Here is a 16997-nt window from a genome sequence, read left to right as displayed (position 1 = left end):
GCCTATGTTTATATGTTCTAGATATGACATATTTCTATCATTGAATGGTATTCCTAATTTGTAGCTTTAAACTGGCTTGAAACATACAACTGCTTATGTGAGAATTCCCTTCCCAAATAGAACTTGTCTTATGACATTTTGAACTTCTTGAGTTTTACAGATGCTGATGCACACATTGTATTAATTAACAAGAGATTTCACAATGTAGACATTTTTATAATTTTATGAGAATTGGTATGTTTAAATAGGTTTAAAAGATTTAATAACTGAGCAGAAATTCAGCAAAATTGGAAGTTGATTTTTCAGTATAATAGTTAAAAAAAAAAAAAAAGGAAGGTCTCAGTATCTCCCCAGGCCCTCCTACTGGGGATGGATCAAAGGTGTGGACACAGTCCACAACAGCGTGATGAGGCTGAGGTAACCGAAGGGAAAAACAAACAAACAAAGAAACAAACAAAAGAGGTGTATTTTTAAAATCCAAGCATCTGAAGTCTCTTGTGCCTAGGTCCCCATCCACCACCACATTTCCAGCATTCTTAAAATTGTCAAGTGCAAATGAAAAACTTTGGTTCTTCTCTACAATCACTTGTAATTCTGTTAATTTTTTAAATCTGTTTGTGATATCTGTGTATGGTATTTTCTACTTCCCAATGGTAGTACTAGATTGTAATATTTGATTGGTTTAAAGGAGTTAAATCCTTATATAAATTAAGAAATATACTAGACACCAACCCAAATACTTTTTAAGATCATGTGATTTAGGAAAATATTTGATACTAAAGTTAGTTTGAGGTTTGGTTAAATAGACATTCTCTTAGAATCGTTAATATTAAATACATATTTGTTTACCTGGATTTGTAAAAATAAGTCCATATTATCTCTCTTACAATATTTGTCAATAAACCCTGGCTGGCGTAGCTCAGTGGATTGAGCATGGGCTGGGAACCAAAGTGTCCCAGGTTCGATTCCCAGCCAGGGTACATTCCTGGGTTGCAGGCCATAACCCCAGCAACTGCACATTGATGTTTCTCTCTCTCTCTCTCTCTCTCTCTCTCTTCCCTCCCTAAAAATAAATAAATAAAATCTTTAAAAAAAATTTGTCAATAAAATAGCTTGGGTAATAGCTTACTTGGAAATTTCACAGAATTATTAAGAACTAATAAATAGATGTAACTAAAATAAAAGGTAGTTGATAAAACTTTTCAGTGATTATTATGTTATATTATATATGCTTATAGTTTTTAAAAAACCTGCTAGTAACATGAAACTTTATAGTTTTACTAATTTAAATAAAATGATAATACATTTTTTAATATCTAGATATTTCTAAAGAACATGAAATGCTGAAATGTGGACAGATTAACCTCAGTTCATCTACTTCTGGCCACTTATTACAGGGAAACTAAAAGGTGAATTGGGTATTACTGATAAATATGTCTTATACTTTATTGGAAGTATATGTCTTAAAAGTATATTTTCCAATGGAGAATTTTTAAAGTCTATGAAATATATTCATAAATTTGCCAATCTGAGGAATACTGTTGCTTACTTTTTAGTTGTCAATAGTAATTAAGGTTTCTAAGGGTTTAGAAATCTAAGTAAGATGGAAAGAAATTATGCTTTTTGGTGGCAGAGGTATGAGATATGGAGATACATTTTTGAGGAAATTAGAAGGAGATGGTTTCTTCTGAAGCTGGTTATTTCTGAATAAGTAGAGGTAAAGTTAAAAGAACTAAGATCATTGTAGAAATTTATGAAATTTTCGAAAAGAAGTCTTGAGAGGAAAGTTTATGTATGGTTAAGCTAAATTAGAATAAGTAAATGAATTCTCACATCAAAAGTAAGTTGATACAGAATTAGAGTTTGGTTCTTTTTCACTGTTAAAAGGAAAAGGTTTTTTTCCCTGTATTTATTTTACTCCAGATAAGATACTATAGCAGATTTTCTCCCTAGAAGGCAAATAATCTATAAAATGGTTTTCTATTGTCTTGATTAGGTCCTTGGTTATTTAAGAAAATAATCTTCTGAACCTTAAGAATTAAAGTTTTGCTTACCTGTCTTTTGTTTGGTACTCTTTTATTGTCACTGTAGGTAAATGAAATAATTTAATATTTTTTCATAATGATATATGATCTATTTGGTCAAGTGTGTTTGACAAACTACTCAGGGCTTAAATTTTAAAAGGAGATATCATTTTTTCTTAATATGTAAAATGGGTTTGGGTTGTTCCAGTGAGCCCCTGGAACATCTCAAAGGTTTTATCTCATCACAAAAAAGAAATTTTAAACTAATTAAACCTGCTTGATATGCTTAAGTTACACAGGAAACTTTGTCAACTAAGGAAATAATTACATTATATTTGTGTATATACATTACATGTATGTACATATGTATATATATAATTAAATGGATGCTCTAGACATCATATAAAAATCTCCAGTGGTATACAAAGTCCTGATACAATACTCATAATTCTTATCTTAAAATGTTATGTTACAGAAAAGCAAAGTTCTTTGTCAAGTGCTTTATATGATATATAACTATGGCATTTTAAGTTTTGTCATTTACAGACATTCTTTTACTCTGATACTTCAGCAAGTATATTTCATCTCCAGAAAGATCTATGGAGAAGACTGGCTTATTTTAAAATATGAGTTTCTAAGCATTTTAAGATTAAAACTGGATGAGAATTTGTAGAACTTGAAGGAATAACTAAGGAATAACTGGATGCACAGAATGCTGGCAGGTGATCAGGATTAATTCTAGGGACTGAATGAACTAAGGATGATTATAATTTATTATAGCTTTGAAATATTGCTATTTTTTAAACATACCTTTGTTTTCCAGATATAAAGAAAGTTGTGTTCTCTTAGGGCAGTTTGTAAACAATATTGAAACATTTATATTTTTCTCCCTACCTGATCCCTTCAGAAGTTTGGAGACTCTGAATGAGTATTATTATTTTTATGGCAATATGGTTGTTTGCGTAAGTTCAATAAGAATCTCTTTATAATAGGACATAGTTGGAAACTCTTGATGAGGCTTTGACTGGAATGTCACGCTTGAAAGAGATGTGCACAGACTCTGGATGTTACCAGGCAGCTCTAAAGAATTAAGATTAACTTTGGAGTCTGATAAAATCCCTTTGGAAAAAGAGCCTGGTACTTTGTTCACATAGTTCACAGCAGTCTTTTCTGGTAAGGAAGGAAGGTTGCTTTCCAGGGAGATTGCAAAGAAAGAACTTAAGATATTTTGGGGACCTCAAGAACCTAAGGAGTTCACCCAAATATGTAGGTACTGCAGGTGAAGTTTGAGGGCAAGGATGTGACTTGGCTTCTTAGCCCCAACAGGCTAATTAAGGTTCAATCTGGAGATTCCTTGTGAGATTCCAGCAAAGCAGATTTTTAAAAAACCTATAGGATTAATTGCTATTCTTGTCATATTTATGCAAATAACAGGATGAATTTATCGAAAACTAGACTTTAGCAATGAATGAGTCTTAACTTGGCTACTTTGCTAGCTTTGATAAAATTAGTGTGGTTTTAGGGAGAAAAAAAATGTTTCAGTAGAAGCCATAATGCACAACTGTGGATATTAGATTCTACTTTGGTTAATTGTCTTTAAGGTTTTATTTTTCACCTGTGGACTAGACTGGGTCCTGGATTTTTCTAGTCAAAGTGTTTGGCTGCAGTTTTCTGAGTCACCATTTCATTTTTCTCCCATCATTTGCCTTGGAATTATTGAAAACTAAAACTTGTTTCTGAGCCTTACAAATGCAGATTATAGCTAAAGGACATAATGTAAACTTTGAAGAAATCACTGCAACAGCTCATGCTGGACAGTTTTAGTAACATGCTATGTAAGCCACACAAAGAGCTTGCTTGAGCACCTGATGATATCATCAGGGACATTGGCACTATGGGCCAGGCAAATTTGTCAGATTGTCAAATTTGCCTGCCTCTTTTCCAGCAAAAATGAAGCTCTGAGCCTTACATGTAGAGGCTTTCTCGCCTTAACAGACTCAGAGACTGACTTAATGGTTTGCTCTAATTAATGCTTAGGGTACAGGTATCCTAGCCTACTGCTTCTTCTACCATTGCTGTGGTCTCTGTTTATGAACTGAACACCTAGAATGCCCCCCTCTAAGGCTCAGTGACCATCTTTGAAGAGGTGGGTATGTGAGGTTGTAAGAATCAGATAAGAAGAGCATGGTGGGCAGACAAATCTGACTCCCTTTTACAAGCTAATCCTCCCTCTAGACTGAACCTGGACTCAGTTGCTCTATATCCCCCAAAATTGAAGGATAAACAGAAAAGAGGGGAATTGTGACAGTGAAATACTTCCTCTCATTGGTCTTCTGTCCTGCTATTACCTCCTGCTGAAGATATGCTAATTAACTAGAGGAATTCCGCTTGAGGCTTAAGCAGCTCCTTCATCAGTGAAGAGGTGGGGGCAGTATGTTCTAAGTAATGACTCCAGAACCAGCTCAGATCAGTACGAGTCAACTGACTGACCAGAAATAAAGGGAGGGGAGTGTCAAGGGATGGACCAAGAACAAAGGGATTTAGAAATTTTGTGCTTTTCCTTGGGTCCCTTTTCAGATCCTGGCCCTCTACATTCCCTACCCACCTCTTCCTCACCCATTCTCCCTACCCCTGACAGATGATACCTGAATATTGAACTCTCGTAAGATGGGTTTGAGAAGTAGTTCTCCCATCTTCTCAAGCTAACCCTTCTCCATCAATAAACCTTTCCTTGTTCCAAAACTCTGAATATTGAATATTGGCCTTTCTTTTGAAACATTGGGATACAGAAACCTTGTGCCTATACCCAAATGTTTAAACAGGTTTATATTTTTTCAAACATATATCAACTTTAGGAGATTGCATCTCTTTTACCTGATTGTTTTGTGGTAGTAGATATTGTGTCTCATTGGGGGAACTGGGCATGGAGGCTGCTGGTTCTTTTGTTTGGCTATCAGAGGGAAAGACTCTAAAACAGAGATCTTCAACCTTTTTCATCTCATAGCCCACATAAACTAATTAGTAAAATTCTGAAGTATGCTAAAAAATATATACTATTTTTTGCCCAGCTGACAAAAAAATATGTATAATTTAGATTCATTCATACCAGATGGCTATTTTTATGTTGGTTGTTGTCACTGTTTAACTTGACAGTCTAAGGGAAAAGAGGTCAGTGCCACTAAGTAGTCAGGTATTGCATGTTTTAAAAATTTTTGTGCCCTATCAGTTGGTCCCTTGTGGCACACCAGTTGAAATCACTGCTTTAGAAGGTGGTAAACTTTGCACCCTCTTAGGTCCATGGAATTGTTTAATAATGCCAGAAATATTTACTATTTGTCCCAGGTGAAACCTGACCAGATATTTGAAGGAATTTAACAACTTTTTAATCAGAAATTTGGCCAAATTAGAAACTAATGTCAGGGCCTGATAAGAAATCTGTCTAAGGGGAAAATAATTCCAAAACTGTATGGTTAAATTTTTCAGTCCTTTGCCAACATTTAGGTGGCAACCCAATTTTTGAGGTGTTAAAAAACAACTGTCATTTTTTTTTTACAGGGCCAGAAGTGTGGCTCCAGACACAACTCAAAGCCTAACAATTCTATTTACATTCCCAAAACTTCCCCTCTTCATCTCAAAGTGCTTTATGATTCTCAAGGAACTTAGTGAGGACCTCAATGGTATAAAAAAAGATCTAGCCAGAAATGAGGGGTATATTAATTGAAATAAAAAACAATGTACAGAGAAACAACAGTAAGTGTATGAAGCCAAGAATCAAATCAATATTTGATTTGATTCCTTCCTTACATAAGGAAGCAAAAAACAACCAATCAGAAAAACAAGAATAAAAAAAGAATAAAAAAATTTTTTTATACTATCCAGAGGATAGTATAAACAGCCTCTGGAACAACTTTAAGAGGTCCAACATTCACCTCATATGGGTGCAAGAAGAAGAGAAAGACCAAGAATTTGGAAATTTATTTGAAAAAATAGTGAAAGAAAACTTCCCTAATATGGTGAAGGAAATTGACATGCAAGTTCTGGAAGCACAGAGAATCCCAAACAAGATGGATACAAAGAGGCCCACTCTAAGACACATCATAATTAAAATGCCAAAGGTTAAAGATAAAGAGAGAACCTTCAATGGAGCAAGAGAAAAGCAGTTAGTTACCTACAGGGGAGTTCCCATAAGACTTAGCTGATTTCTAAAAAGAAACTTCACAGACTAGAAGGGATTGGCAAGAAATATTCAAAGTCATGAAAAGAAGGGAGAGACCTACAGCCAAGATTGCTTTACCCAGCAAAGCTCTCATTTAGAGTCAAAGGGCTGATAAAGAGCTTCCCAGACAAGAAAAATCTAAAGGAGTTTATCATCACCAAACCATCATTATATGAAATGTTTAAGGGACTTATTTAAGAAACAGATCAAAACTATGAACAATAAAATGGCAATAAATACATTATCAACAATTGAATCTAAAAAACAAACTTAGCAAACAAGAAGAACAGAGACAGAATGATGGATATGGAGAGCATTTTGATGTTTGCCAGACGGGAGAGGATTGTGGGGGAATGGGTGAAGAGGTAAGGGGATTAAGAAGTACAAATAGGTAGTTACAGAATAGCAATGGGGATGTAAAAATGGAGTAGCCAAGGAACTTATACCCATGACCCATGAACATGAACAATGGTGTTTGTTTGGATTGCCTCAGAGGGTTGGGAGTGTTGGGTGAAAGGGGACAAAGGGAGGAAATTGGGATAACTGTAATAGCATAATCAATAAAATATAATTAAAAAAAGAAAATTGTTTTTTGAGTATAGTTTGGATAAATGTGCATATCTTTAGAATCATTAGCTTTAAATCATACATTTGTTCTACCTGGGTTTAATAAATTTAGTTCCTGTTATCTGAGCATGGATGTTATCTCAGCATGGATGGAACTGGAGATCATTAAGCTAAGTAAAATAAGCCAAGTGGTGCAAGACAAATACTATATGATCTCACATATAAGTGGAACCTAATCAACAAAACAAGCAAGCAAAATATAACCAGAGACATTGAGATAAAGAACAAACTGACAGTAACTAGAGGGGAGAGGGGAGGGGGATAATGGGGGAAAGAGAGGGAAGGGTCATCAAGGAACATATACAGAAGACCCATGTACAAAGCCAAAGGGAGGTAGAATTGAGTGTGGGAGGTGGAGGTGGGTGGGGAGGGGGAAAGTCGTGGCAGGAAAATAGAGACACAACTCTACTTGAACAACAATAAAAAATCAATCAATCAATCAATAAAAAAGAAATATATGTAAACTTGCTGGAAATGTGAGATATCCTGACTTAAAATATCTGTCATCAAAATTGAGGGATACATTAAACAAATGAACCTCAGTATCAGATTATGGCACATGTGGATGAAGTATATATTTTTTTGCATAAATGACCCCTTATTGTCAGACTTTGCCATCCTGATGTCCTTGTAACATGGCAACAGTCTGCTCCTGAATCAGAGAAATTAAGATGGGTAAACAGTGAATGTAAATTAAATGAATAACTGGGGGCTATGGGAAACCAAGGACAGCTGCTTGGTTCTTCCTGGCTCCCCAGCATTTTTCAGTTTTTGCATTCCTTCATTCACCATGGTACATTTGAGCTGCTTCCCAACTGTCACTTTGTGTAGATTAACAATATGTTCTTGTTATATGTATGTTTTCCTATTTGAATTAGAGTTTTCCTCTGCCACAAGGCTGGTGGCCTCACAGTGGCAAAGGAACTATTAGAAAAAGTGTTTTCCCACTTGGAGTATACCTTCTAAAATCTCTAGGGATCAAGGCACCCAGTTTAATGAGCAAAACATATGAGCCTTCATGGACAACCCTGCAAACTTCCAGGAATTATCACTGAGTGTATCACCCTCAATTATCAGGCGAGGTTTAGAGAGCTAATGGAAAAACTGGATTCCTGCAAACCAAGTTTAATTTATGGGACTGAATGAACCAATAAGAAGGGTTACAATTTTATGACTTTTTATTTGAAATATTTCTGATTTTTAAAATTTTGTCTTCCAGATACAAGAAATTTTTCTTCTTTACATCTTTGAAGCAGTATTGAAACATGTATTTATTTTTCTCTCTAGTCCCTCTGGACTTTGGAAACTCAATAATTGTATACTTTTATTTTCATGGCTATATGTTTATTTGCATAAGTTCAGTAGAAATCTCTTCTCTTTATAATAGGACACAACTGAAAACTAAATATATTACAAGGCTTTGACTTGAAGGTCATGTTTGAGAGAGGAAAGTGTGAGCTCAGATATGACCAGAAAGCTATAAAGAATTAAGGAAATTCCTTGGAAAAACAGTCTGTTACCTTGCTTGCCTTGCTTCACAGTAGTCTTTCCAGGTAAGGAACAAAGGTTGCTTACTGGAAGATGCAAAGAAAGAAGGAATGGCAGGATATATTGTGGACCTTGAGTAGAGAAAAATTAACCCCAAATCTATAGGTACTGCAGGCAAAATCTTATGGCAAGTATGCAGCTTGTCTTCTAAGCCTCAATAGAACTTTAAAATGTCAATCTGAGTACTCCTTATAAAAAACTTCACCAAAGCAGATTTAAAAGAGCCTATTTGGTTATTATTCTTGTTGGATTATATAAATAATCAGGCCAAGTTTATTGAAATGACTTATTTTGCAAATAAATTAGTCTTAGTTTGGCTATCTTTGATAAAAACAAGGGTCATTTTATAGACAAAATCATTTCAATAGAAATTATAATATATCTTTATGGATATTAGTTTCTAGTGCTATTTATTGTCTTTTCAGTTAAAAAAATTTTGACTATATACTGAATTGGATCCTGAATTTTTCTAGTTTTCATAGATATGTGGTTGTAGCCCTCCAAACTAACATTTTCCCATCCATTGACTTGGAATCACTGGGAACTAAAACTGCTTGTTTGCCAAGGCCATGCAAGTTAAAGTGGGACAAGTTGATGTAGACTTGATATAGATTTCTCTGTAGACTTCAGAGAAATCACCACAATAGCTGATCTGTGGACAATCTTTATTCCTGCTACAGAAAGATAACCAGGGACACCAAATTGCAGACCAGGAGAATCTATCAGACTGTCACTGCCTGCCTTTACTCCACATGAAGATGATTTGAGACAGAAACCTAGAAAACTTGATTGCCTGCTTTCAGAACTCAGAAACTGAGATTAGTCTTCTCCAAACAGTAACCTTTGTTCTTCTTTTGTTTCCATAGAAATGTCTCTTATTGCTCACGCCCTAGGCTTAACTTTGGGAGCCTGCCTGCATCACTGCCACCTGAAATGAGACACAGCTTTTACCTGAACTGAACTGTTCTCAAGTCTGAGACTGGTTCAATGACATATGACAATCTACCACTCCAACTTCTATCTCTGACTCTCTTATGTATGTAGGATTCCCATTTATATGCATGAATTAAATTTGATTATTTCTCTTGCTAGTTTGTCTCATGTCTATTTGATTATTAGACCAGCCAGAAAAAACTTGGGGGTAGAGAAAATTTTATTTCTCCCCATAAAAGCATTACAAGTCTGTTCTTAGGATGTGGTCTCTCTTGACCCTGGGAATCTGGCTTGGTTTGAGACTTTTGAACTGGAACCAACCCGGCCTCTTTCAACATAGTGGAAAGTGATGTGTTCAAATTTTGAAATTCAGATTCATAACATGTGAGATGCAAATTAATTATCCTTCTTATACTCAGTTTTATGTTGGACAAACAACTAATAAACATGGTTACAGAAGAGCAAAACCCTCAGTGATTTGTACATTCCTAACTTGAAATGTATGTACATAATAGAATCTTGACAAGGTTAATCTCACCTCTGATCACAAGGCAAAGCTGTTTAAATTATTAACAAGTTGGAGGCGAATTAATTAAATATTATTTAAGTGAATTACCTAAGAATAATTTAACAGAACACATGAGGAAGATAGAATTTCCTTACCAATAAGTAGAGCTTCTTTTTCTGATTTTAAGCCTTGACTTCTTTTATCAATATTGTTTTCTCGGTCTTGGTTGACTAATGCAACTGTTAACACATTGATTTCCTATAAAGTTAAAAAATAAACAACAGACAGGTATTTATGTAGATTTCAATAAAAGCCACCAGGTCTCTTAAACTCTAAAAAAGAGGTCATCACTTACATTTATAACTGAGGATCAACTTATGTAAGTAGTTAATCTATTTGCCCAACAGTAGAAAATATATAATTCTAAAATTACACTCCTGGCTACAGCTCTCAGCAAACCAAGTAATTCTCTGAAAAACTGGCAAATTTGGTGCAAGTTATTGTACATTTTGTCCATATTCTGATTAAACTGTTAGCAAATTCTGCATTTGACTATAGGTACTTTAACATATTTTAAATATGAAGAATTTTTCTGAAAAGCACACACAGGCTGATTTATAATACTATGCTAGTAAATTGTGTGTTGGAGGAAACAGGGTCTATTGGGAAGGTAAGATAGAGTTGTTAGGAGTGTGTAAGTGGAGGAGGTATACATCCTTATGCACAACTGCAAACAGCAGGTAAAGCAAAGGTTGGGAAATTCTTTTCTTTGGAAATTTAACATGAAGAATTATACAACAAATCAGTAACACATGAAACATTGAGGCTGGACCATTTTTAGTTCTTCCTATAGTCTTTTTTTTCTTAAGTTAAAAACCAAAGATAAAGATTTAACTCATATCCTTTCAGACTTGATATTCCGGACTCAAAATGAAACAGAGATTTAACAAAAGGTCAGATTTAATGATCAGAGACCTGCTTATATGGGGCAATGGACTCATTAGGGTAGTTGAATCTTGTTGGGGGGAAATTTCTTAGATAGGCCTTAAGAGGAGTTAGCATATTTAGCAAAGAGTTAAGGATAATGTTTTCAATAGATGGTGGGGAATCTGCCAGAGTGTAGGTGGATAGGGACAAAGGAAAACTTAGAAAGCCTGGGCAAATGGTTTTGCAGGTGGCACCAGGACTGAAACTGGTTATAAGATATCTAGCTAGTTACTACAAATAAACAAAATTGGCCATGTAAAGGAATACAGGAGACCATTGAAAGTAATAGTGAACATGTAAAGAACACAAGTCCCATCTGAAGGCATTTAAATAAAAAAGAGAAGAAAAAAAAGCCCTTAGTGCATGCCAATAAGAATAGATCGATGTGCTGACTAACCCATGATCTTCTACTTTGTAAATCAGGGATAATTGGAAATTGCCAGGAAAGAAGTTTCTCCTGAAAAATTGCAGTTGGTAAAGCAACATTTAATGAACTATTTGGAGGCCCCTCTATAGGTTAAACTTACCTGCTGAAGAATGAGTGGTCAGGTCTGAATGAGAGGTGAAAATAGGTAAGGTAAAGAATTGGGGGAACCACAGTGTTATGATAGTAGGTCAGAAGAAAGGTTTTGGTTGACTAGAGGGTACCAACTGAGGCCTGAGGCTGATGGTAGGAGTGTGCCCATGAGGACAGATGTCAGAAAAGGCTTAGGGAATGGTCAAAGAAGAGTCTGGAGCCAGCTGGACATGTCATTACAGGAGAAAAATACTCTTATACTTCCAAAAAGGGATCTTACAGAAATATGCTCAAGAACTTTAAAACCAAATAAATCCAAAGGTTTATGTAGATGGGAATAGCATATTTTATAAAGAGGGTTAGATGGAAGGGAATAGGAATTCCTTCTGTGGTGAAGTTCTTACGGTGTTTTGGGATTAGACTGTGTCCATTAGAGCAGAGAAAGCTGTGTGGACACTTCATCTCCCTGGGCTACTGGGTTCAAGGAGCTTGCTAAATTCTCTTAATGGCATTCCACTAAGGAAAAATAGATCCCCTAGGGACATGGCTCTGTGCTCTGTAAAGATCTCCCAGCAGAGGTTTAGGAGGAAAGAGGATAGAAAAATATTAACTAGGGTAATGACTGTATCACTTAAGAGAAATAACAGTAATGAACCTAAGGCTGAGTGGAAATAGTATCTTCAAGAACGGGTGATCAGATCACAGCCTGGATGATAATTGGGGACAAATAAAATTACAGGGAATAGTTTAGCAGTCAACATGCCCACATTAATTGCCAAAATTGAGTGGTGTCCTGGGGCCATCACACAATTGAGGACCCAGATTTAGGGAGGGAAATGGACTGAAGAGCTGGCAGCACATCAAGAGCCAGTGTGAAGTGGCAAGGGAGGAATAGACTGAAGCCACTGGAGTACTGTTAGGCACCTGTCCCCATATCTAAAGCTGGAGTCATAAAGAAAAGGGGACTCAGAGCTGGCTCCAAAAAATCCTATTGAGTAACGATGCCTACAAGGAGCTGATATGGCCTACCAAACAAAGATGGCTACTTTGATGATGTTTTGGGGTTGGGCAAATGAGGATAGAAAGATAAAAGGTAGAAATTAAGATGGACTATTGTAGCCTGTGCTCTCCTGACTATCAGTGGCATGCTCTCATGTGGGCATCTACAGTGGCTGTGGGGTAGACACACTTCTTTGCCAGGCTCTACAGCAGTCCTGGAGGCATGGGCCTGACAGAGACCAAGGCTTGGTCGATGTGTCAGCCTTTGGGTACTACTGTGAGTTGTATTCTGGGTGGAGATGAAGGTGCTTTCTTTCTTTTCTTTTTTTTTATAAGGAGTACCTTTCCTTCATTCCTTATTTTATTTTATTTTTTATTTTTTTAAGATTTTATTTATTTATTTTTAGAGAGGGAAGGGAAGGAGAAAGAGAAAGAGATACACATCAATGTGCGGTTGCTGGGGGCTGTGGCCTGCAACCCAGGTATGTGCCCTGACTGGGAATAGAACCTGTGATGCTTTGGTTCACAGCCCACGCTCAATCCACTGAGCTACGCCAGCCAGGCGAAGGTGCTTTTCTAACTCCTCCAGTAGGGACAAGGACTATGCTGGGACATGGTACTATACCTAATGAAGCTAATCAGGCAGGCTCCAAAGAGTATAGATTATAAATTGGCCTCAAGAATCTCCAAAAGGGGAACTATCATTTCCATCATAGTCAAAGGTGTGTCCAAGCATATTAACTAGAAACTTGGCTCTACAACATCATTTAGTGAAATGGACCAACTTGTGATTACTCAAAGGAGTTATTGCTACATGCCCTGGAGCCCAAGCTTGCCTGGGGAATAACGTAAAACTCAGACTAGCTGACAAAGTCACAGAGTTAATGAGATGGTGAACGCTTATTTCATACCTTTTGCTAGAGACAACATTTAAAGTCAATCCAATGAGTTTTAAGGGCTAGAAGACAGGATGGTGATTTTAGATAGCCCTTTGATGGGCTCTGCTCTTATATTTTTCCTCTATTAAAAAAAGGGGAGTAGTGTTTTAGTGACTCATTAATCATGGAGTTCTTAGAAAAAACAAGTTAATTTGACTTGTCTGTATTTATAATCAGGCTGAACAAGAAAAGTATGGTTTTTGGTAAGCTATGAGTTTGGAGTAGTCTACAAAGCACAAAGTAGATATAAGTGATACCTGTTCTCTCTTTCCATGTTTGTACTAGTGCCTGTGAATCTAAATTATCTTCCAGTGTTTGTCAAAGGAACTCTGTTGTCATGACTAGTAAGGTGAAGAAAATACTGTACATAGAGAAAATTTGTAACTAAGTAACTCCCCTAACCAAACCCTTGTTGCATTTAAGCTAAGCCTGTTTTTACTTTCAGCCACTCAATAAGTATTTATGTCACAAATGTATATCACATGCCAATTAGGGGCTAGCAAGCAATTCTCATAAAAGGTCTATAAGAAAGCTTATAGAAAGTGTCAGTAGATGGAGCTGGAAGAAGTACATAGATCATAACAGGAAGTTTGGATTTTATTTGGAAGGTTTACCTAATGAACAGTGTTCAGTAGAAAAGTTACACGAATGATTCTGAATTTTAGATTACTGTTTTGGAGCCAAGTGAAACTGGGGGAAGGGATGCCAGCTTGGAGGCTCCTGCAAGAGTCTATTTGTTTTCTACCTTTTCATGATGAGGGTCCAAACCAAGTCAGTGGTGTGTGTGTGTATACAACATAAGAGATATTCAAGAGGTGGAACTACAAACTACCTGATGACCTGATGAATGAGGGAAATGTTGAGAATAAGAAGGTACCTTGGTGAACAGGAAAGGAGAGTAAGAAGCAAATATGGGAAAAGATGGTGTGTTCAATTTTGGAAACATTAAACTTAAGGTTTCTATGACATCTTGCAAAGATATCATAGAGAAAGTAGGATGTATAGGTTTTATAAATTAGTGAGTCCCTGACAACTGTTTTTATGGGTGTTTATTAGATTTGTGTTTGTATCTTGATGTCTTCTGGGACAAAGAAAAGGCTTGCTTACTGCTTGATATAAAAGGTAGATATTCTAAGCTCAGTGTTACTCTCCTGTAATGTAACCCCCACACATGTAGGCTTCCATCTAGGCCCTTCTCCAGGGGAAGGATAATCAGGCTATAAGATCCCTAAGATCTGGTGAATCCAGGGCAGCTGTCTGGTAGCACATGATAAAACCTCAAATGGACTGTTGCCCAAAATTGTTATGAGAATAACTCATCACAATAGGGACAAATTGGCCATGATATTAAACACTAAGGTAGCACATTTTCAAGAGGACATAACCAGTTTATGTTTCATCTTTAACTCTGTAAACAAATGGGTCAGTTCTTAAGTCCTATCTCAAGAGTTTCATATTCTCTGCCTAGGATGTTCCAACTATCTATTTAGTAATTGGGTAATGTATTTTACTGGGACATTGGATCATGATTTAGCAAGGCTTTGCCCCTTTCCTAAAAACTTCACTGTCCTGCCCTGGCCAAGTACTCAGTTGGTTAGAGCATCGTCCCGATATACCAAGGTTGCAGGTTCGATACCTGGTCAGGGCACATACAAGAAACAACCAATGAATCCATAAATAAATGGAACAACAAATTGATGTTTATCTCTCTGAAAATCAATTAAAAAAAGAATCAACCAATGAATACATAAATAAGTGGAACAATGAATCATTGTTCCTCTTTCTCTCTCTTACTCAAATCAATCAAGAAAATGTCACTGTCCTTATTACTTCATTCCACTCCAAACCTTTAGACAATGGAAGGAAACTAAGAATGGAATATTTCATTATTAGAAACACAAAGTTATGAAGATTGTTTTTCATTTACCCCATTAAAATCCTTTACCAATAAATGTAATATGCTGCAAAGAATGCTGTGTCTACTAGACATTCTGGAGAAGGTGTTCCAGATGCCTAGAGTTGCACATTGGACATGGATAACAGTGGATAGGGTTGGAAGGGAAGGGAAGTTACTAAACAAATTGTTAATACCATGCAAAGTATACAGAGGGAGAGGACTTTGGGATGGACATCAAGAGTTTCCTCACAGTGAGGTCAATAGGATTATGAAATAGTATTTTAAGGGAAGTGGTAAGAATACCATTCACTTGATAGAGTAAACATCACCCCAGACTAGAAAAGGCACAATAGGTGACAATTCTGCACTTGGCAGGGGAATGGACAGAATTATCTAATAATCTTCTCTCTTACCTTTAACCATAATTTCTGTGACACTTAGAAGGTTTTTAATAATAACTAGAAACTAGATATCATGGCCTTCTTTTTTTAGACTTCTTAAATAGCTTCTTGAAGGCAGAAATTTCACTCCTAAGATTCCTTATCAACTACCTTATCATTGAGAAATGATCAAAGTAATTTATCCATTTAGAAAAGTTCTTTTTCAATAATTTACTGAGGTAGAATTACACTTTGTTGTTTTGTTTTGTCTCCCTCTACCCACCCAAGCACCTAAGAATAAAGAATAATGGCTTCCCCAGTTCATAAAATCCTTTCATTATTCCTCTCATTTCATTATTCCTGTGGCTCCCTTAACTTTGGTGCTATTTTGTTTTACTGCAAAGCTCCTTGAATATGAGAGTCTGTGTTCCCTGACTCACTATTTGAAATCTCAGCTTTCTTGACACTTACACCATGAAGCTGTCCTTTGAAAGAGTTTCAGTGACTTCCTGTATTTTCTCAACCCTCTTACCATGTGACATTTGAGTTCTTTGACATCAGTGACTTTTAAACCATTTGCCTCATGTACTTCTGTTACATAAGATGTCCTGGTCTTTTTCCTCCTAATTTTTTGTTTAGTCCTCACTGGCTTCTCCATTCCTTCTGCTGGCCCAGCATACATGGAGAAGAAGGTAATTTTCTTCTCCTTATACTCTTACTTTGGTACTTGCCCAAGTTCAGTCACCACTTTTTCCCTCTCCCATTTTATCAGAGTTCTTTCATTTCCATGGATTCGACTATCATTGCACTTTTTAACCCTGTTTCTTATCATCACCTGATCATTGGGCTTGTCTGCTTGAATTTACCACTGCCCAGTTCAAAGTGACAATGAGAGATGGCCATGAGGTGGTAGGAGAGCATTCTTTAGCCTTGGCTCTTCCATTAAGAACTGGCTGACCTTGAACATGCCCTCTCCTCCCTTTTCTTCACCACTCCCTTATTACATTTTTACACACAATACAAGTCCCATATTTTCAGAGACAATTGTGCCAAGCTACTTGCAAGTTTTCCTTATTTCAACACATTTCCTATGTCATTTATGTGGCAGTTGATTATTTAACACATTCAGAGAGAATTGGCTTTCACTGGTGTTTGTTTCTTCAACAAAACCAGCAACTCCTTAGGGCAGTCATTTACCTGACAAGGTGAGGAGGCATGGCTGAGTGAAACTGTGTTCTAATTCTGTCACCATTATTTATGTGCTGCATAACTGTAGGGAGGGCATCACTTAACTTCCTCTTGTGTAAGACAGGGATAATGTCCTGTGCCTGTTGCCCTGAGTGTCTCTGGGGTTTCTCTGGGGACCAAACGTCATATGTGAGATGTTGCCTCTGAAAATTATAAACATCTGTGAATATATTGT

General features: G+C 36.4%; 1 protein-coding gene across 4 annotated transcripts in view; it reads right to left on the bottom strand.

Annotated features, from left to right (window-relative positions):
• The window catches only part of ENOX1 (ecto-NOX disulfide-thiol exchanger 1), a 628394-nt gene that overhangs the window by 41554 nt on the left and 569843 nt on the right, over positions 1 to 16997 (bottom strand). For all 4 annotated transcript variants that reach the window (XM_045839070.1, XM_045839074.1, XM_045839072.1 and 1 more), the window contains one exon: positions 10012 to 10114. In XM_045839070.1, the coding sequence (XP_045695026.1) occupies positions 10012 to 10114 (103 nt within the window). The remainder of the gene's footprint in view (positions 1 to 10011; positions 10115 to 16997) is intronic.

This window comes from Phyllostomus hastatus, unplaced genomic scaffold (assembly GCF_019186645.2).
Source record: "Phyllostomus hastatus isolate PE091 unplaced genomic scaffold, TTU_PhHast_1.1 phas_contig_29, whole genome shotgun sequence".
Taxonomy (NCBI): Eukaryota; Metazoa; Chordata; class Mammalia; order Chiroptera; family Phyllostomidae; genus Phyllostomus; species Phyllostomus hastatus.
The sequence above is the reverse complement of the archived record's forward strand: the minus strand, read 5'-3'. Positions and strand labels throughout refer to the sequence as shown.